The 24,112-nt window shown below is 31.8% G+C and overlaps 1 protein-coding gene across 5 annotated transcripts; it reads right to left on the reverse strand.

The window, feature by feature from the left end:
- Nucleotides 1–932: 932 nt before the first annotated feature.
- LOC145133719 (filament-like plant protein 4) lies at nucleotides 933–6,856 on the reverse strand. 5 transcript variants are annotated; one of them, XR_013718699.1, is made up of 7 exons: nucleotides 6,528–6,856; nucleotides 5,262–5,372; nucleotides 4,873–5,185; nucleotides 2,670–4,668; nucleotides 2,524–2,581; nucleotides 1,199–1,706; nucleotides 933–1,074 (listed from the first exon to the last, which is right to left on the reverse strand). XR_013718699.1 is itself a non-coding variant. In XM_079068677.1 (7 exons), exons 3-7 carry the CDS (start codon nucleotides 5,364–5,366, stop codon nucleotides 1,257–1,259), a joined length of 2,925 nt encoding a protein of 974 aa, XP_078924803.1. In that variant the 5' UTR covers nucleotides 5,367–5,372; nucleotides 5,563–5,606; nucleotides 6,528–6,856; the 3' UTR covers nucleotides 933–1,256. The 5 variants fall into 5 exon arrangements, 4 of the variants coding, with proteins under 4 accessions (XP_078924803.1, XP_078924802.1, XP_078924805.1 ...); XM_079068677.1 differs by adding an exon at nucleotides 5,563–5,606 and having other exon boundaries at nucleotides 933–1,706; XM_079068676.1 differs by adding an exon at nucleotides 5,563–5,652 and having other exon boundaries at nucleotides 933–1,706.
- Nucleotides 6,857–24,112: the final 17,256 nt, after the last annotated feature.

Consider the following 24,112-nt stretch of genomic DNA (forward strand, 5'->3'; position numbering starts at 1 on the left):
AAGAAGGGGACGCGAAGCCTTTAGAAAGTCGAATGGATAACCCTCCACTATTTAAATGTCAAGTGGGTTATATGGAATTGATTTTATAGATTAGTTCGGATTAAATGATTAATGGTTTTGGATCTTGTAATAACTATTATTTGAATTATTTTTTAATTATCAAATGTTATTATAAAGTATGTATTATACGTCACAACCAATTTACTACTTATCTTATTTTCGATTTTTTTTTAAAAATTGTCATAATATGTCAATCCAAAAAAGTAGCTTACAAGTTACTTCTATAAAAAGAGGTGATTCTGCCTCTTAAAAAAATGATTTATCCACATAAAATACAGGTTTCATTGATTTGTACGATAGCCGTAATATTTTATATGGATTAATCAATTTATTATTTTAGCATTTACTTTTTAATGGAAGAATCATTCTGACGTGTTCGTCAGCGAGTTGGGATAATGGAAACAAAAAATGTTTATAGTATTTGTATTTGAAGATGTTACATACGATTAGTTTCTTACGGATGTTGGTGTGGTGTTGAGAGAAATGTTTGAAGTCATCAATAGAGATCTCGCCTCATGTGTCACATCAAGATGTACCTAGTGTACAACTTTGAGAAAAAAAAAAGTAACACAATGAAGCATGGGTGAATCACATGATTACCCAGTAGCGATGATACACTTCACTAAAGAGTGTCCATCTTTGTAATTAAAGATAGATATCATCATTATAATTTTTTGTTAAAACAAATCAATATACAAATATACAACTATAGATATCAAGATAATTTTTGAAATTTTAATTTAACAAATTAAAAGATAGTAGTAGAAAGTGAAAGCATATTAAACTTGCAAACAAGCAATACAATCATTTCAACATTAAGCCTACGTTTTTTCCTTTACAAACTTGTACAATTACCATATCACAAAACCCCATATCTAAAAACAATCAAACCAATTCAAAACCATGCAAATCCAACCATTATCATCACTCTGTTTCGTTTAACTTAAAACAACAGTTGTTTCTTCAAAAGTTAAAAACATATTTCATCAAAAACTTATGTCATCATCATCTCCACTGAAAACAAACCAACAAAAAAATATAAAAATATAACAATATAACAATCCATACACTACTTTCATGAGAGAGAGAGAAATAGAGATCAAGATCAAGACCCACATACAAAAAAATAAAAATTTACCTCACAACAATCCCAAAATCTCCATAGTAGTAGTAGTAGTAGTATCTACACAAGTTTTTCACTTTGCTTTTGTAGAAAAGAACCTGCTAAATCCACGTCCATTGTTGTTCTTTTCAGGTGTGGGATTTGATGATGATGAAGAAGATGATCCGGATTTAGTTGGGCGATGTTTTGAGGTTCTTGAAGTTATTGGTGATTTTAAAAGATTGTTTCCTTCAGAATCCCAAGGATCTAAATGAGCTGGAGATGGAGACTCATTTCCCATATGATGAACTAAATTATTATTATTATTATTGTTATTGTTCATTCCATTGCTAGTTGTTGTTACTTCATCATCATCTTCTTCATCTTCTTCTGTAAAAGTTTGACTTTTTTGACTTGTTTCCCTTATTGGAGACCCCATGAATTCGGTTGTTGGAGGTCTCATGCCTTTTAACTGTTTTCCTAGGAGGAATATTGTTTCTTGACACTCTGCTAATTTCTCTGCAGCAGCTGCTAATTCTCTCTCCTGAAAATACTTTTTTTTAGAGGAAATTACGTAAATGGTCCTTGTACTTTCTGGTTATTAACGTGTTTGATCCGATATTGAATATCCTTTTTCAGTTTCGGTGCTTATTTTGAGGTTTTGTAATTTTGTATCGATTTTGGTTTAGTCATTGTTTTGACATTTTATATTGGATTTGGTACTTATTTCAAAGTTTCAGGGACTAAATCGATAATGTACCTTGAAATAAGGACCAAAAGTGAAAAAAGGTTTTAATTTTGGTCATTTTTCAAGGTTCCGGGGACCAAAATCTTTATGAAACCTTAAAATAAGGACCACATTTGGAAAAGATTCTCTTTTGAAAACAAAGGTCCCTGTACTTTGTGGTTTCTATCATGTTTAGTCCAATGCTGAAACCTTTTTCACTTTTGGCCCTTACTTTAAGGTTTCATATCAATTTTGGTCCCTAATTTCAAGGTTTCATATCAAATTTGGTCCTTATTTCAAGGTTATGAATCGATTTTGGTCCTTCAAAGTTTCCAGGAACCAAAATCGATACAAAACTTTAAAATAAGGACCAGAAATTTAAAAGTTTTCAACTTTAGACTAAACACAGTAAAAATCAGAAAGCACAGGGACCAGTTTGGTAAATTACTCTACTTGACTACACAAACAGTGGTATAGTGAAACTGAAACTTGCAGGTTCAGTCCAATTTCAGATTTTGTTACATAACTCATCCTTGTTGTTTCGCTTTGTTTCAACTTTAGTCCCTGGCTTGTTATATTTAATTTTTAAATGACGATTTTGCCCTTGGACCAAAACAAAGATTACAGATTTTACCTGGTTACTTTTACCATCCGTCTCAGCAACCGGAGGTGGGGTGGTTTCGGTTTCAATCCTAAAACATAAATTAAATGTTAGTATAATGATTAAAAATTTAAACTTGTATATAAATAAATTAGAATTTAGAAAATATGTTTATTTACCTTTGCAATTGTTCTAGAAGATCTTTGCACTTTTCCTCAGTCTCCTTATGATTCTTCTTCTCTTCTTCCAGCTCATTATCCAACACTGTAATCTTTTCTTCTAGAACATTCACCCGATTTTGCAACTCATTTGCACGAACTTCAAGTGAATTATAAGATTCAGCCATACACTTAAGCTGAGTCTCAAACAACCCGTTTGACTTTTGAGCATTGGTCAACTGAGATTTCACTTCACTCAAACTCAACTCAGTTTCACTCAACTGTAGCTTTGTATTTTCAAGATTCTCATTACATTTTTCAAGATCCATAAAAATCTTCTCTTTTTCCAACTTCAACTCTTCAAACTCCTCAAATGAACATTTCCATGAGGGTACTGTTGTTTCAGAGGTAGGTACAGAGTTTTCATTTTCATGGGGTATGTCAGGGTCAGAAGTGGAATCTGAAAATTGAGTTGAATTTGAATAGTCAACTTTATTTTCAGGTAACGCAATTTTGTCAATGCAATCTGGACTACTTGTTTCAGCATCATTCACAAAAGTAAAACGAAGCTCACCAGCTTTACCAAGAACACCAGAAAGAGAAACAACAAAATCTTGCAAATTTACTTTTTTGTCCTCAATCTCCTTGTAAATGACCGAAAACCCCTCAACCTTTTGCACAAACCCATTCTCTTCAATTCCCACCACAGATTTCGCTTCCTTTTCCACAGTCATTACAAAATTGTAAATCCCAGAAATCGCATCACCCAATTCTTGATCATCGTGTGAAATTACGTTTATACCCTTTGGATTTAATTCTTCGGTCTCCGGGGTTTCTTTACTCACTGAGTCGGTAGCTAACTTTTCCATCTCCAAGAAATCATCCATGAGCTCCAAATTGTTTGCATTTTCAGATCTTTGAGGACTTTCAGGAATCTTATTATTATTATTATCTTTTTTATTATGAGTCAACTCAGAAATCAAAGCTGTAGCCCAAGAACCTGTGACACTAACTTCATCATCATTACCCTCTTCAGAAAAGGAAGCCACACTAGGCGCGTTACTTGCGTTTTGAATTTGACCAGAATACCCTTTGACTTGACTTTCAAGACTCTGAAGCTTACTAACTGTTTTAGCACAAATGTTTCTAGAAGCTTGTAGCTCAGTGTTTCTTTTAGCTAAAGCTTCTTTCAACATCTTTGTTTCCTCTTCCATTCCTAGTATTCTCTCTGTTAACATTTCGTTTTCTTTTTTGTAATTTTGTAAACTATCAAGGGTAAAATCGGGCAAAGAAGAAAAGCTTTGACTATGTTGACTATGTTGACTATGTGGACTATGTGGGCTCGGGGGTTTGACTGGAGACCGTTTGACTCGTGACTCACCATAATCTCTCCCTAAACTATCAACTTCAAGTTTCATTTGAGCTAAAGCAGCGGGACCCGGTAATTTCTTTCTCACAAGTCCACGTAGGCGTTGACACTCGGCTTCTAATTTAGCTATCTTTCTCACACCTTCTAAATGCTGTTTATTTGCCACGTCAGCAGACCTAACACTCATGTTTTTTTCCTCATTTCGAATCTCCAACTCTTTAGCAACAATATGTAATTCGTATTTCAAAGAATTGATTTCTCTTTCGCATGATTCGATATCGGATTTTAACCTTTCGATTTCTGCTTCCTTTTCGGATTTTTCTTCACTCATTTTGATCAACATGTTTGAGCGTTCTTGTAAAGATCTTGAAATTGCAGCATTGTCAGCAGCTGATCGCATCAGTTCTTGATCAAGATTTGAGATTTTTGTATCGAATTCGAGTTTTAATTTGTCCCATTGTTTTGTTTTCGCAAGAACAACATCGTGGATGATTTGTTCGTGTTCTTCTTTCAGGTTTCTTATTTGTCTCATGCATTCCTTTAAAGCTCCATCTAAATGTGAGGCTCGATCTTCAGCAGTAAGTTTTAGTAAAGTTACTGATTCTAGATGGTTTTTTAGGGTTGCTGCTTCTGCTTCTGCCTTTTCCCAACCTATAAAAATTTACTTTTTAGAAAAAATAGCAACTTACTTTAGTTTTTTTGTAACTTTCTTTACCCATAATAGTAAGAAAGTTACATTTTTTTAATAGATGATAGCAAGATAATAAGATTTTCTTTATACAAAAGGTAATTGCTTTTCTCTTAGAATGAATAAGTTTTATGTCATATTGTGATAAAATGAAAACATGAACATACCACAGACAGCTTCTTCAGCAACTTTTGCATGTTGTTTGACAAGATTCTCCTTTGTTGTCATTTCTGAATGGGCTTCAGAAAGCTGCTCATTCAATTCCTTGACTTCATCTTCTAAATTTTTTATTTGATCTTCATATACTAGTTGTTGATCTTCGTATCGTTTCACTTGTTCATCGTATGATTTCACTTGATCTTCGTATGATTTCATTTGATCTTCATATGATTTTACTTGATCCTCCAATCCAGTTAAATGGGAATATGACTCCACAGAAATTTGGACATAGTTTGGCTTTTTGTAGCTATCTTGTTTCACCTGAAATGTGATGAGGATAATATAAATAAAGAGATTTTATAAAAAGAGTTATTAAAATGTTAGTGAATGAAGAAACCTTGTCACTTTGTGAGGCAGCTGAAGAAGGGACACCAACAGATTCTGATACAACAACAGCTTTATCAGATGACTTTTTCTTCCATGGCCAACTCCGGCGATCCATGGTCTACTGTTACATGTGTACAAAAGAATTAAAAAAAAAAATCAAGTTACAATAATATAAAAGATAAAATATGAACTTAATTGCTTCTTAATTATTCAACCATAAGTTTACTTGCAGATTAAGACTTATGTAACATGTTTCTTATAAAGAAATAATCAAATTGTCTTTAATGCAACAAAGGTTATTGAAAACAAACCTGGAGGAAGTAAAAAAAGTAAAAGAGTTTCTGAGTTTCTGACCCTGCACAAGAACCAGGAAGATGAAATTGATTCCTCACTGTACTTTTCTGCTCATGCAGGGCATTCAGAAACCATGGTAACAGTTAAAAGGTTATCGATTTTTCATTTTAAATAATATTAATTTGCGATGAGGGAGGGGTAGGGAAAGAGAATGCAGATTAAGACCCAACACCAACAGCCCTAGAAAACAAATGTTCAGAATTGACATTCAGGAGAAGAAAAGGAAAAAAAAAAAAAGAAAGGCTAAGATGAAAAGTGACAATCTAAAGTTGAAGAAGGATAGACTAAAATGAAAGGAATCCCAATCAACAAGAATAGCATGCATCACCAAATCTGGAGAATTATCTCGGCGAATAAAAATATAAAAGAAAAACCAAAAAAAAACAAACACCGACATCATTTAGGAAAAAATCAAAGCTAACCATACTAAATTACTAATTAATTAAAATACTCCATGATGAAGAGTACACCGGTTGGTTACAGATTCCTCCAGTTCATATACGTAATCTGTCAATTCATAGGCTAATTGAAAAAGAAAAAATGAAAAAAGCCAATAAGGAATCAATTTTCAGTGAGAATTTTTTAGTAACAAAGATGACCTAACAATGTAATGTAAAATGATTTCAGATTGTTACTCTTATCAGAAATAGTCAAAATTCATATCTAATTGAAGATCAGTAAAGTTGAAGGAACACCGAATCGCCGATAAACAGTATACTAGATTGAAAGTAGATAAAAAGAAACAAATTTGGAATTAAACTTTAAAAAAAAGTATCAACGCAAATAACCTTATCAATCTAGAACTCGATTAGATCAAGGACAGATAGGAAAACATTTAGTCTCGAGAAAAGCGCAAAGCGAAAACCGATTAATAACTTGAGAACTAAACAGAGATCGCAAACATCGATGATAATAGACTTACCAGTAGCAATGTAGTTCTCGGAGAGAGAAAATGAAAGTTAGAAACGAAAACAATAAACAGATAGAAGTCGATTGATGAAGCTCGATTGAAGAATTTTGTCTTTTCAGTTCCTGTAGCAATTAGAGATCCACACTTTATGCTTGTCTGTAAATTCAGATTCTCTTCAGATGTGTGATATGTCGGTTGTGATGAGTGGACGTGGTGGTGGCCGATGTGGTGGTGGTGGTGGTGGCCGATGTGGTGGTGGTGGGTGGCGGAGAGATAAAATTTTATATATCCGGAGGGGGAAGGCTGCGTTAGGTGTCACTTAAAAACTCAGGGGTTGAGAAGCACTTTAAAATACATCACCATGTATTGCAGTATATAGAAATTTCACTTTCACCCCCTACTTTTACTTTTAGTTGTATCTGGAAATTTCACTTTTGACCCCCTTAATTATAACTATGGTACATATTTGTACCTTAAAAATTAATAAGTTCTACTTAGTTTAAAAATTATGAAAAATCTAAAGATTTATTTAGTTTAAAGTAAGAGATGGTATATGAATATTATGAACTATTTAAAAATACAATTAAAATAATGTTTTAGTGTCTTAATAATTCTGAAGACAACGAAAACCATTATTGTTGCATCTTGTACTATCACTCAATATTAATGAATGTTTTTTTTTGACATTATAATTGAAATACTTTGCATAAATTTGTGTAATAAACAATGCTTCATACATTTATTATATGTGGTTTTTATGCCAGAAACTTACATTTTAATGTATAAATTTTAAATGATTAAATAACTAATTTATATAATTGTTGATCATTTAATTTTAAAATATCGAAGGCAGTACAATTATATTGCGATTGGAGTTGGTGTATTTGATTACTATTGTACGTGTAGAATTTAAATATAGATACATTTTTCTCCCGATTTTTATTTTTATTTTTATAAGATGTGTCAAATTAGCGTTCAAAAAATGTATTTTTATTTATTTTAACTTATTTTTGGTATGCATTTGAAAACGTCACCTTAACCCCTACATTAACTATTGCGTTAAGTTTGGAAATGTATGCTTGACCTCAATATTTATTTTTGATAGTACTATTAGTATACTGTACATCATTTCTATCATCATCTCTTTAAAATCCACCAACTTGATTACTTCTTCTTTCAAAGTATTCATTGAATTATGTCTATCCTCAATATTATTCATCCACTCTTGATAATTATCATTTTATTATATTTTTCTATGCTTAGGTCATTAATTAGTACTAAGATATCTACATTATTAATAGATTATTAATAGACTGATTCTATACTATTAATAAAAAAATGAATTAAAATACTATGGTCTTTATTATAAATTAACTTAATTGACATCATATGATATAAAAAACTAACCATGATATATGAGCAAGATGCCTATTACATGCAAGGTTATACGGATTAAATAATTGGTTATTAAGTTTCTTGATTTAATAAGTTATGTATAGAAATCAACCTTGGAGTTTTACCTTCAACCTCTAGTACCATGACCATAGTCTATTATTTCTCCCTTCAAAGGCCCCCAACTTCAATAAATATTAATGAACCCACATGAATTTTATATATGTGTGATAAGACTATGATATAAATAACTTTTAAGTTTATGTTTGTAAAAAAAAAGTATTTTATTTCTAAATATTTAAAAAAAATCAAAATGTTGATTATAATGAGAGAATAGTGTTAATATTTTTATAAAGAAATAGTAATAGTGTTTCCCTTGGAATTGAGAAACCTCAACAGTCGTATTTTTTGCTAAAATCAGACATCATACATAGTTTTTAGGGACGAAAAAGAATAGTTTTGGGTGAAAACTTAGAATAGAATCATAATTCCAAATTTTTGTGAAAAACTAGAATAAAATCAAAATCCCAAAATTTTGTCTTGTTTTGGATGCTAAAGCATACACATATTATATTTATTTTATACACTATCAACTTCTCTATAGATGTTTTCTATTTATTTTATATTAATAAAACATGTTTAAATAATATTTTTAACGTTTTTCTAATTTTTAAAATTTATTTTTCATGTAACAATCCAAACATGATTTATATCTAAACTCTTAAATCTTTTTAGAATTGGTTAATAAAATAAAGAGTGTGACTAATATAAATGTTAGTATAATAACTTTTGGGTTTGAGTATCTTATTTCTTTATCCTTTTTTTATTAGAATTATTTTCATTTTGTTTGCCATAAATAATGCAAATGGATATGCATTATGTTGATTGCATTCTCAACGTTTTGTAAGGAACACTGAAAAATATAATATTTTCATGATAGTCGAGAATAAAAAAATTTATAATTGTCGAAAGAATGCTTCTTTCACATGAAGGGAGCAAAGTGCATATAGCCATATATGAAACATTAAAATAATCATTTTCTATACCTGAGGGGTAAATACTGCATCTATTTAATATATAAAGGAGTAGAGTGTAATATTAGAAACAGTTAAAAAGAAGTGGGAATAATCATATGATATCATAATAAGATTTACTTCTTTCCTCTATTTACAAAAAATTGCAAATCACTCCCTCAATAAAACCTAAAATTACAACTATTTTTTTTAAGAAAAACTTATATAAATTAAATACGTATGTTTGGAACAAATGTTCCCAAAATCATAAAATTAGTATACATAATATAGAAATACGATGAGTTAATATAATACTATACTGAATAAGACATAATATTATAAGTTTAAAAAAGAAATATACAGTTATATTTTATAACCATACATCCATAACAATATAAAAAATCATGTTTGTGGTATCACATTTTGGAAATAAAGGGTACATATTAGTGCTGTTGATTTTATTAGTTTAAATTATGTATTACTGAAAGTATTTAGCTGAAAATAAGCTATTAATTATTTGTGTACACAATATTCTGAAAATCCATTATTTGCGTTTAAATAGTAAATACATATACTGAATATGGACAAACCCTAATCTGTGTGTACCAGTTTTAACAACACTCTCAAAACTATACATACATACTAAAAGATATACACATACATTCATACTTCTTAGAAAGGAAAACTTGTAAATTACTCAAAGTTGTTTAATTGGTTTCTTTTAGAATAATATTTTAACCTTGACTCTAGATAATATAACCCTTTCATTTTAATTGATATTTTTCAACTTTAGCATCAAATTGTTTTTATTTATTTGGTTTTCATTATAATATGTATTTGATAATTTGTATTTTCTCATTAAAATATGTATTTGATTATTATATGTAAAGAGTTTACTTTATGTTTCATGTTAATCATCTTAGTTAAGTAGAGTTAAGTTGTATAGTTTTGTTGTTTATGCCGGTGATCAATGGTTGGTGTCTTATATAAAAATAGTGTTTGTGAATAATATAAATATCAAATTAGTGGTTATACTATGTTAGTGATTTATATTGACTTAGACATGGTTTATTTGTCGAGATAGTTTTATATATGGAATCTTAATGATCAATAATAAATTTTTATAGTTTGTCTGTGAACGTAACATAGTTACCTTAATTGTGTAAACTATGTATATATTTTATCCTTTTTTTTTTCTTTCTTTGATTTTTTAATTCGAATACATAGTTACCTTAATTGTGTAAACTATGTATATATCAAGGTTATGGTTAAACACGGGAAGGTTAAGCTCGACATGTTTAATGGCTACAAACTTGGCTTTTGGAAGATACATTTTGATGATCGTGTCTATTAGAAGAGGCTTCATAAACCCTTGTTCGAACAAACCCTATATTGATGAAACAAGAGGACCGGGTGTGACCACCACCCTCTGATTGGTCGGTGGGACCACCACCAAAGGTTCTTCCCCTTAAACTCCATAAGGGTCCCTGATCATTAACCATGTAAGGATACATGACCTCCTTAACCCCCTCCTTTCATCATTTTTGGGATCAAACTACCTTTATATATAAGTGTGCACTCAACACCTCCTAACTTGTATTATATCATAATTTAAATCTTCATTCGGTTCTCGTATTAATTCCAATTACACTAAATGGCCGATGAAACTAAAATCACCAACATATTGTTGTAGGAAAATGTGAGGGTGTTAGTCAATTTTGATGACACATTAGTATGTTATGTAGAGAGTATATTCGAATTTTAGATTATAGATTTTGGTACATCATTCCATGACTAATATATGTTGAGACGTGATGCTAAATTTCAAGTATTGTAATGGCTTGAATTTCTACATCTAATTAACTAGGGATTATTAGAGTTTTTCTTACAAGTGTGGAATTCTATAAAAATTAAAACACTTTACATCCCAGGGTTAATCATGGGTTTACAATAAAATCTATTACGTAATAGAACAACAAGGAAATACAACTAAAATAACAACCTAGTCTAAGTCCTTGTGCTCTTATCTTCTTCACGTACAACGGGTGCTACCTGAACTTGCAAAACATGTAACATCTCTACAACATCAGACAACAATGTCTGGTGAGTTATGTTCTTTCTATTTTCATGTTATCTACTCTTCTTCTTACTCTTTCTATGTTTACATACTCTAATATCCTTCTCTTTTCTTTCACATACTCTTCTTCTAACTCTACATTTTGTCCTATTTTCTCATACTATACTCTATACTCCATCTTTCTCATCTCATATATCTCTTTCTATGTCATCTACTTTTTTTCTCATACTCTTTCTTAGTCTACTTTATTCTCAAGTTCATCTCATACTATATACATGCTCTATCTTCACTTTCGAATCACTCATGGATTCCTTACTCTTAATCCTTCACGGATTACATCTAAGTTCTCTCAAGAACTCTCTTATCTTGTTCCACTCATGGAACCCTTCTCAATCTTATCTAACCACATATAACTCTATTCCCGTAAGAATCATCTATCAACATTCCTGAAGGAATCATTATCTCTTTCCCTAAATGGAACATAATCTCGTTCACAAAGGAACCATATTCTTATTCGCGGAGCAATCTTCTTTCTACACTTCTATTAATCTTTCATGTGAATCATCACATGACACTTGTCGTATGGAAAATCTATCACTTTATCTCATCAAGAGATCTTATATTACTCATATAGTGTTTAACTCATTAAGTACTTAATCACTATTTATGTCTATTAACATATAGGTATTCTACACAATACCATTAATGTGTAGACATACATACATACACTTATGATTATACTACATATACTCATACTTTGTCTCTATCTACAATCTCTTAGGTATCCACACATACCTTTTTTCATCATTTACTCATACATAGAATTACAATACATATAATCCCATTCTTTCTTTATCTGCTCTTACAGGTATTACTCATAATACCCTTTGTTTTTTCCTTATACATATCTACATACTTTGGTTATACATACATGCTCAAATACATGATCTTAAATGTATAACCACAAGCGCATAATCTTACATTTTATTATAGTACATATAATCATATTCTTTCTTTTTATTTGGCATGCTAAGATACATGACTCTTGCATACAAACATACATACATGTACATATATACCAACATAGAGAGAGAGAGAGAGAGTTATAACTCACCTTGCTAGTTAGTAGGGACTAACTACTCTTGGCTCTAAATCTTTAATTGATGCGTCTTGGCTCATCCTCCTACGTAAGGCATATTCATACAACATTCCAAGTTCCTTAAAACTTGTCTTAGCCTATTAAGAACTTATCTACTTCCTATGTCAAAATGATCACTTAAATTATCATAATTCTAACATTTCATTTTCTACTTCTAAATTTAATGCAAATAATGAACTAGGCATCCCATACTACCTAATTTATTACACTTTAATCTCTAATGCATCAATTCAACGTTACCACTAGTTAGGGTTTCAAACCCTAACTTCACATATATAGATTTCACCTTCGAAATCATAGACAAAGCTTTTTTAAAGCTTCTAAACACTCTTAATAACATCATAGACAAGCTATAGGTTGATTAATTCAACCATTCTAACTAATCTAGCAATTTCACCATTTAAATCTCAAAGCTAAATCAAAGGGGAAATATTTACCTCAAGAGCATAAGGATGTTAATCCTTTTCATGATCCCTCTCTATCTTTTCCAACCCATTCTTAGCCTCAAAATCGCTTCCTTGCAGCTCTCCCCCGATTTGGGGTGTTTTTGGTTCAAAATGAGGTTGTAACAGGTTTAAAACATGTGTTCTGATTGCGTAGCCGCGATGTGGTGGGTCTTCATCGTGCTGTGGTGACCATTTAACCTCGTTCAATGGTAGCCCACTTACGCCACCGTGTTGTGGTGATCTATTTACCATGTTGTGATAATTGGAGATCAGCAAAGTGCATTGCTGATTCCATTCCATCTTTGGGGACAATTTTTCCTGTGACTTCTAACCTTCATAACTTCTTCGTTTCTAACTCGTTTTCTATGATCTTTATATCCACGTGAAGGTGGAAACATACTATACAATTTCGTTAAGTCGTTTCTCACTAACTTAATACGGGTCTTAATCTATTAAGTCACAAACTTGGCCTAAAAAGCATAAAATACCTATTTTACCCTTTTGGCCAAAATGCATCTTCTCATGAATTCTTTCTCTTGAACTTATTGATCTAACCTCTTATAAGTGAATTAAACTAATCTTGGGCATTTCCATGAATTCACAACTTCATAAATCTTCTAAATTCTCATAAATGACAATTTTACCCTTTAGGTCAATATTTTACTAAAAGTAAAATCTCTCCAAATTTTGGGTTCTTACAATTACCATGCCAAGGAATGAAAAGCACATGACAAGAGTTTTTATATTATATGTGCTAAGGATATCATCCTCGAAACATCTCTTGTCTCAAACTAGAATTTAAGAAGTGACAATTACATTTTGTGCCTAAAGAGAATGTTATTATTATTATTATTATTATTATTATTATTATTATTATTATTATTATTATTATTGTTGTTGTTGTTATACAGTGTTGTAAAACTCGTCGAGTTGGCCGATTACTCGGCCGAGTACTCCCTACTTGGCCCCTTACCGAGGCGAGTTACAGAATCCGAGTACTCCCCGATCGGCCCTTACTAAAGTGAGTAGTGTTGTCAAACTCGGCCAACTTGGTGATTAATATGTATAATATACTTAATGATTTATTATTTAACACACACACATATGATTATTACTATATATATATATATATATATATATATATATATATATATATATATATATATATATATATATATCTTAAATTTTCAGTAATTATTCACGAAGTGAGACCATTATGTATTTTTTAGTTTTTGTATATTCACATGTATCTACTTTTGTTATATATTTCAATAAACTTATTATTTTGACATATATAGTTTCCTTAAAAAAATTTACATGAATTACCGAGTCGAGTACTCGCTACTTAAGAGTCGGCCGAACAGATACCGAATAGCGAGTTCTACAACCTTATATATATATATATATATATATATATATATATATATATATATATATATATATATATATATATATATATATATAAGCCTCAGTCTTATCACGAAAGACTCCATTACCGGGACTACTAAAACGATATTTCACTCGAAGACGGCTTGTTGCAAACGAAAGACCGGATCTCTATTCTTCCAACAATCTTCTTTTGATGATAAAAAAGAAAGAAGAGAAAGATTCTACCCTTATATATATATATATATATATATATATATATATATATATATATATATATATATATATATATATATATATATATATATATATATATATATATATATATAGTGAGGTTCAATAGAGAATCATAATTAACCAAGGAACCAATCGTGAGCGTCGGAAATCATAACGATCAACGGCCAAGGAAATAGATGTACACTTTTACATTGGACGCACACACACCGGATTATACCAAAAAATCCACCATTTACAAAAAATTCCACCACTTTTTTTCGATTAAATTTTTTTTAGGTCATGTTTTTTATCGAAAAAAAAACCGAATATACCGTTGTTCACGATTTTTCGTCCTCTTTCCATAGAGATCCATGATGATATATACAAAACGAACTTTTTTTTTCGAAAAAAACACACTTCATTTTCTTTGATGAAAAAATTTAAGGTCTATTTTTTTTATAGAAAAAAAAATAATAAATATATCAAAATTTATATTTTTTTTTCTTTTTAAACATAGATTCATATTCATGTTAAAAAAAACGATATTTTAGTTCAGATTCACATTGTAAACCTGTTCAGATTCACATTGTGAACCTGTTCAGATTCACATTGTGAACCTCCTCAGATTCACAGTGTGCATAATAATAAGTCAGATTCACAGTGTGAATCTGAACTGATCGGAGCTTTTTCACATTGTGAATGTTAAAATTTGAAATATTTACAATTTAGATTCACAGTGTGAATCTATACTAATCGAGGTTTTTTTTTGTGAACTTTCTCAGATTCACAGTGTGCATAATAATAATTTAGATTCACAATGTGAATCTGAACTGTTCGAGATTTTTCATATTGTGAATGTTAAAAATTGAAATATTTACAGTTTAGATTCACAGTGTGAATTTACACTGTTCGAGGTTTTTTTTTAATCGGTGTTGATATTTATTAATAGAGTACAAAAATTTAATATTTTTGGTATAATTAGTTTTTTTTATAAAAATAAACTTAAATATTGAAAAAACTAAGAAAATTAAGTGAGTTTTTTTCGAAAAAAAAAGTTTGTTTTTATATATCATCATGGATCTCTATGGAAAGAGGACGAAAAATCGTGAACAACGGTATATTCGGTTTATTTATTTATTTTTTTATAAAAAACTTGGCCAAAAAAATTTTAAATGAAAAAAAGGAAGTGGGTTTTGTTATAATCCGGTACATGTGCGTCAATTATAAAAGTTTACAACCCTTCCTTTTGTCGTTGATCGCTTTAAATTCCGACGTTTTGGATTGGTTCCTTGGTTCCTTGATTAATAATGATTCTCTATTGAACTTTTCCATATATATATATTTATATATATATATATATATATATATATATATATATATATATATATATATATATATATATATATATATATGACATAAAAGATGAAGGATCTCATGTTATTTTTGGTTGTCACGGTGAAAGGTGAAAAAAGGAAATTTAGTAGTTGCTCACAGCAAAAAAAACAAGGAACCATATAAATGGTTTATGTTGCTATATATGAAGAAAGTTTTTCTATTGAAGATGTAGGTGTATTTACTTAATGAAAACAAATACATTCGTACATGACTAAAAAGGACATTAAGATTCTAGTTACAAAAGGAAGATTTCTAGATTTGATGAATGTGATTATATATTTCTATGAGCCATGTGTCTTTGGAAAATTAAAATTGTATACCTTTACAAAGACAAGAATGTCTCCTAAGGATAGGAAATTAGAGTTGAATCATAGTAATATGTACGTTATTACAATAGTCTCTTTAGTAGGAGAATCATGATACTACGTTACCTTAATAGAAGGTTGAAAGCTTAAAAGTTGTTGTAGAGAATGATATTAACTTAAAGATTAAATTTTTTGAAGTTAGATAATAAGGGAGAGTACAACAGTAAAGGGTTTATTGATTACCGTATTATGAACATGATTAGGATGTCGAAGACAAATCCATAGACACTTAACCATAATGAAGTTGCAAAAAGTATAAACATAACACTGGATAAGAGGAAAATAGTATGAGACTCTATATATGGTTTCCAATATATTCAGGTGGATTCAGTAAGTACAATACTTTAAGTAATTAATCGTGGGCCCTTGTTTACTATAGGATTCAAGATTTTAGAAAATGAATTAGAAGACTGATAAGTAACTTTTACACACTTAACACTTTGTTCTGAAGTTTTTTTTGAAGATAAAGGGGGGAAAGGAGGGGAGTAGAAAGGAAAAGGGTGTTCTTAATTTTTTTTATAGAAGAGAAAGGGAAGGAAAGGAGAGGATTGGGAAGGATAAAATTAGGCTTTATTCTCGTCAAAGTTTTCCACCCATATTTGGGTTGATTGGGAGGTAAAATAAAAACATTCCCAATTTACCCTTTTTTATCCTTATATTTCCAACTTCACAGAAAAGAATCGTTGCAGCAAAGAAACTCACACATCTTCTTCAGCAACCATCGTAGAAATGAATTGTTGAAAAATAGGGCGTAAATCTTCATCGGCAAAACAAACATTCCGTTTTACTTTATCAAACCACAAGTATGTATTTTTTTTCCGTTTCCTTTTCTTCATATCAATTTTTGCAGCAACAAAACTGATTGTGTGTCATCGTTTCTTTTAGTTTATAAAACCATATGTGGCCATGAAACACAAATTTAAAGAATTGTGCCATCATTTCTTTCCTTCGTCGAACTCATTCCCAGTCATTGCCACGATTTCTTTTAGCTTATAAAACCATACCAGGCTTGAACAATTAGTTTAGAATTAACTTGAATTAATTAATTTGGAATTAATTAGAATTAATCATGAATTGATTAAAGGTCCAGTGATTGAATGTTACTTGTTCAAAAGTTGAGCAAAATGAACATTCTAGATCCCAATAAGGGGCGGACGATTTTAGGAAGAACTGGAGGCTTCCAGAATCAATCCATGTAAGAAATAAGGAAATGATTTGAATCTGGATTAAATTTGATTATTTAATTAATTCAAATATGTTTTGTCTACAAGTTACCTCAACTATAAGTAGAACCCTCTGGCCTCTGAGAAAATCGGTTCTACTCTCCCCAAGGTTAAGATTTTCAGATCTCATACTTTTTCTTCTCTCCTAAACTTTCTAGGATTTTAGACTTTCGAGTATGAGCCATTAAAGGCATTCCTACTTTGGGTGCTAGATCTTCCAAGAGAAACAAAGGAATCACAAGTATATGTGATTATAGTTGAAATGTTAGTGATCATATCCCTTTCGATAGTTCAAATTCATAGTTTCCATAGTACGTTGTTATAATAGTAAAACCTAGATCCAGAGTGCATGTACACTTAGGCTTAATATTGAATGCTTCTATTGGGTAATTTTAGTGTATAGATGCATAGAAAACTCAATAGTGGTATCAGAGCCATTAGGTGTTAGTTATGAGCACTACTTGAATTGATTAAATAATAGATTTAACCCCAGTTAAAATCCTTTCCTTATCTACAACTAGGAGGCTTCCATAAACCCTAGGAAACCCTCTAAAACCGTCCATACCATGGAGGGTTTTAGAATTGCTTCTTTTGTTCAATTATTGAACAATTAAAATTCACCCCTTACACCTTTAATTAATTCCATTTAATCCCGAATTAATTCCAGATTAATTCTGACTAATATTTAATTAATTCTTATTGATTTCATATTAATTTATCAATCATATAAATTAACAAATATATTATTTAACTATTTGTATCATATTAATTTATTAATCACATAATAAATTAATAAATCAACTATCTATTTCCATTTAATATATTAATCATTTAGAATAGTAACAAATCATTTCCTCATAATTTCCAATTAGTTTATTAATCATATAATAATCTAATAAATTATATTTCACTCTCTCCTAATATCATTTCTAGCTATTTCTGGTAACGAGGGCAACATAAAAAGGACTTTGTTTCTAATTACAAGAATATACGATTTTAGTTTGAGCTTAGACACCTTAATCCAACACTAGGGCTTCCTTGGCCAGTGTTAGTCATAAAGGTACTTAAGCCGTAAGAGTATTTGATGAATATGGTATCCCATTTCATCTATGTATGTGGGTTATAAGTCAACACTAGTAGTATAATTCAGAAGACCATCTAGAAAGATCAAGTGTTGTCATCTTACTATGGGAGATGACCAGACATGTCTGCCAGTTGTCTGATCTGGACCAACCATTTTTGGTAATCCAAAAAGGAATACTATATTGTACTCTGGTATGTAATCCTTACATCAAACACCTGATAGTGTCACATACCATATTTCTACTCTTCACTCCTATCACACACACCCTTAATATGATGTTACTCAATATCCAAACTTAATTGAACTAAGCACCCTCTTTGAGTCCTAGTGTATAACTAGACAAGATTACAATGTCTTTAATCAACATAATTTCCTGTTTATGTAATATTTTTACAATACAAGGTATAACTCTAACTAAGCATCCTTTATAAGTCTCATCCTATCACTAGGAAAGCCTATAATGCTTGTAATCAACTTCTAATACCAACTCTGTTTAGACAACACTATCCTAATTTAATGTATACATTTAATACAGAGTATTAGGTTTTAGTATATACTTATCTTCTCTGTAATAGTACAACTATTATTATTTTCATGTAATAATATCACACACACACACACACACACACACATATATATATATATATATATATATATACATCTTAACACATATAGAACCATATCTAGTTCACATAAAATATGTCATCAAATATACATCGAACACATATTCCAGTCAATAAGCATATAATTCACTTATAAAATTTCAACAAATATTTAATACTTTTAATAAATACATGTATTAAAATTATGTTAATGAAAGTAACTATGCATTCACCTGATTGAGGTGGAAGATCCACGGTTAGGCCAACTTCTCGCCTAACACTTCAACTTATCTCTTTTAAACATCCTAAATACGAATATTACTATGTTTCAGTATTCGTTCGTATTTATAAGCTTATAATTTTTTTTTCTTGATTCTTCAGTAACCCCAAGAAATACTTCAAGGTCTATCAAATAAGGAACAACCACGTAAGATCATATCAGAGGTAAAATCCGTCATATATATATATATATATATATATATATATATATATATATATATATATATATATATATATATATATATATATATATATATAGCTTAGACATCACTCCCGTAAGTAGATCAATTAGTATTTTGACTTGAAATCACTGATAAATCTTATAAATTCATAATAATGACTATCAATATATATATATATATATATATATATATATATATATATATATATATAAGTTACACTTAAAGCATAGTAAGTGCAGATTAAAATTATAGAGTTTTTAGCGAAAATTTGGAAAGTTCACAAGCAGAACTTCGACTCTGAATACTTCATTTCATCGGGATTGCCATCGTCGCCACACCTTGTTAAAATGCTTGAGACTCAGTATGACATCCCCATTTTCACGGCCAGAAAAGACCGATTTTGTTTATGCTTTATAAAAATCAGAGTACCTCTTTTAATAATGTTGCGGAATTTGTTCCCAGAAAAACATGATAAATACGTTATCAAAGCATTTCTGAAGAAATGTATTTTTATTCATTTTAAAACATTGGGATGTCATCGTCAATACAGAAACATAAGCATAAACAGAACTTACATTCATTATCACTAGTGATCTACACCTCTTTAATCTCTCAGTGTAATGTAACTTCGTATCGGCACCTGTGATTCAAATAATCTTGAGTTGGTCAGGTTGGGAAACCTGGTGAGTACATAGGGTTTTCAACCCACAATAATATAATTATTATGTTTAAACATCAAACAATCAACCCAATTACCCATCCCCATTATCTTCCTTACTCCTAAGAGTCATCTATCCTGCATTCGTTCATTTCGAAGTCCCTTACTTCCAGGGTTTATAAGACAGGCACTAATTCCATAGCTGCCAATGCACTAAATCCATAGCTGCTAAAGTTCATTCATCAGGTACTAAATCTATAGCTACCAGTGTAGGTACTAAGTCCATAGCTACCAACGTTTATCTAACAGGCACTATGTCCATAGCTACCAGGTACCAAGTCTATAGCTACCAACACCTAACAGGTACTAAGTCCCTAGCCACCTGTGTTTACCTAATAGGTACTAAGTCTATAGCTACCAGTGTTTGTCCAATAGGCACTAAGTCCATAGCTGTCGATGTTATTTATTAGGCACTAAGTCTATAGCTGCCAATGTTTACTCACATCATCTTTTATCTCTCATTATTCATCTACCCATGTCATACCCAACATATTTGTAGATATAAAATACATATACAGTTTAAATCATTTTAAAACATGTATAAAATCATTCTTCCAGCATAGACAACAAGTATTCAGATAGTATGCACACATAGCACGTAATTTATATAAAATACTTCATATCTATGTGTAAGATGAAAGTAACTATGCACTCACTTGATTAGGTGGTGATTCCGAACTCAGACAGCGCTTCATTATCTCAAAACAATTTTCCCTTGACAAAACCTAGTATCAATACCACTAGGGTTTAGTCTAACGTTAACCGCGACTAATTAATAGTCTAGCTATTATTACTATTATATAAGCGTTAAACAACACTCTATATAACTCATAATAATAGCTCAAATAATTATTTTAAGGTCCTAATAATGTTACTATAATTAATTAGAAGCTATATTAAAGATAGGTTAGGCGTATCTCACTTACAGCGGGTTTTTCTCAAAACCGGGCTCCGCTGGAGCAGCGTTCCCGAGCCGAAAGGCTCTTCTTCTCGGAGCCGTCGGGCGCTCCGGGGCTTCCGCCTCGTGCTAGGGAGGTTCCCTAGGCTTTTCGGGGGGTTTCGGGGCTAGAGAGAGGTTCTATAGAGAGAGGGAAGTGAGGGGAGGTGTGAGGAATGAAGATGGCTTCACCTCTTATTTATAGGGGGCTGGAGGGTCACTCACGTCGTGAGTTTTAAGGGGCTCACGTCGTGAGCCAGCTGGATACAGCCAGGCACAGCATGGCGCTGACACGTGGCATCGCACACAGGGTGGAAATCAGCCGATTTTCAAAAATTCATAACTTTCGCATACGAGCTCCGTTTTCGACGTTCTTTATATCCACGCGTAGGTAAAAATAAGATCTACAACTTTAATTTTGACTCTGTTGGCTAATTCTCGACCGGTGTTAAATTTAACAGTAGGAGGAGATTAGACTGTTAAATGACCGCGAAGAATTTGTAACTCTTTCATACGGACTCCGTTTTCGTCTGTCTTTTTACCGTTGAGTTCCTATTAATGAGATCTTCAACTCTCATTTAGGTCGCGTAGGCTAAAAACCGCTCGAACTAAAATTCGAGTTTCGGGCCGTGCACTGCTAAGCCAAATCTTAGAAAAATCATAACTTCCTCATACGAAGTCAGATTTGGGCGTTCTTTTTATGGATGTTCTCGGTTTAACATATTCTACGACTTTCGTTTAGATTACTAAGGCCAAAAAGTCTTCTATCGTAAATTCACTATTTACGCTTCCCGGTGTCGTGCCGGTTCCTTCGCGAAACTTCAACGGGTCATAACTTCTTTGTTATAACTCAGATTTTGGCGTTCTTTATATGTACGAAACCCTTGAGACATATTCTACAACTTGGAGAAGATTAATCCTTCTAAATAATCTTCCATAAAAAACTCATTTTTGATGCTTATTGTCTCTAAATTGACTAGCCCAGATCTGCGGGCGTTACACTCAGAAGTCGAATCTCTGAGATTTGGGAGAGAGTTTGATAGAAATAGAGAGAAAGAGAGAGAGAGAGAAAGTGAGTTGAGTGAAAATGGTCAAGGAAATAAAGAGATTTCGGCTGGTATTTATAGGAGGTTTTCATAGGGTGCATCGTGCCTATGGATAGGAGCGGGTTGCGCCATGGCGACGTCTGTGACAACCCGAAAATCCTTGTCTTGTAAAGTTCAACTATTCAACTCAGCCGAGTGTCAGCCTTCGTTTTGCTATCTTTTAACGAAATTGTGGGTCTATATGAGTGTTCTAGGCTTAGAATAACCTAGATATGAGTCTTAGGAAGGGTTAGAATGTGTGTAGCATCACAAAATCGGGCCAAACACACCAAGCAAGGTGTGTGCGGCCGCACACCCGAGTGTGCGGCCAGCCAGCCGCACACAGCCAACCGCACACCCATCTTCCAGCCGCACACTCATCCCTATATATATAGGGTGACCCCCTTCCCTCATTCCTTTCTTTTAGCTGCACTCTACTTTCTCTCTCTACTTTCTCTCTCTAGAATCTTCACATAAGGACCCTTCAAAGGCTTCAAAAACGTAAGTATTCTATCATCTAGCTCGTTATGCTTGCAAGACTTCTTAATCTAAGCCCAAATTCATCAAAGTTTGATGTTGTTCTTCATCCTTGAAGGTGTATGGCCGCACACCTTCATAAGGTGGTCGTACACACCTTAAAGACTCTCCAAAGTGAGAGTTTGGCCTCCATTTGCTAGTTGGACTTGGTATTGGATTTGAAACACCTAGAAATCGACATTTTGGGCATGAATGAAGAGTGTACGACCGCACACCCCTGTGTACGGCCGCACACACATAAAAGTCGAGTTTGGTGGCCTTACACTCAAATCTAAAGCCCTACACTCATTTAGGGACTTCAATAGGTGTTTGTAACACTTAATTCTAAGTGTTTTCATGTCCCTAAGGTGTGTCTATTAGTGGCTATATACCCTATGTGTATTCATATATGTGTTATCACATGTTAAACTAGGATCCGTTTGTGCTCACGACTTGATTCGACACCCGACGATCCTATATCAACCTTTCTTTCGAGTTACTCACTTCAGGTGAGTTCATACCCCTTAATCAACCTTTGAAATGATTTTTAAATGCTTTTATGGGGGGGAATACAAGTTGAACTATTAAGTTATTATATCAATCACATGTGATTAATAACTGTCAATCAAATAATTTTTGCATGTTAAACTGTTTTATCCAGCTAAAGGTTTTCAAATCTTGTTTTCAAATCTCTTTTAAAGTACTATAATCTCTTTTTATATTACTAAACTTTTATCAAAGTCTTTTAAACTGATGTTCTTCTTAGATTCATGTCTATATAGATATAGTTATATAAGCAGGGTTTGAAGGACTTAGGACTGATAGCCCGCTTTATTTCCTGTTCCTTGTTTGGTTGTAGACTTAGAGTATCCGATTATTTGTCCGAGTGTCGTTGAAGTCCTAGTTATATATTATGTATATCTGTTTAGATATTAAAACTCTTACTCCAGTTCAACGCCTTTGGGTAGCAAAGGTACATAGATAACCTCTCAAGTAAACTATAGTAGGTATAGTTTAGAAACCAACAATAACTTCTATAAGGAGAAACTAGCTATATCAATATTCTAAAACATGTGCTTTTAGTAAAAAGAAACTTATATAGAAAATCAAAGCATGAGATACATCCTCGTGACGCGGATTTCACCGTTGTCGAGTTGGTAACCAGAGTCTCCTGGAGGGAGAGCGGGCATTGTGTGTATAGATCTATACGGGACAGACCATCCCACATCCTGACTGCTAGCTACAGTCCCGGCCAACCAAGCCAAGGGGTGACAAATGTCACATTTATTTCGACGCCAGCAGGTCGTCGTGTTTACATCCGTCAATCAGTATGGTTACAAGTATCTTCACATTTACCTTATAATTCATGGCCTTAAGGTAATTAGTACCACGGTAGTTTCTACATATAAAACTACGGTACTATAATATTTTCCTTAATACATTAAACTTAGAACGTTTTTTATATAAAACGATAATGTAAAACTATATTATGATAATGATAGTAACATTTGGGAAAATGCTC

Source organism: Lactuca virosa, chromosome 8 (assembly GCF_052849685.1).
Source record: "Lactuca virosa cultivar CGN04683 chromosome 8, Lactuca_virosa_CGN04683_v6, whole genome shotgun sequence".
In the NCBI taxonomy this organism is placed as follows: domain Eukaryota; kingdom Viridiplantae; phylum Streptophyta; class Magnoliopsida; order Asterales; family Asteraceae; genus Lactuca; species Lactuca virosa.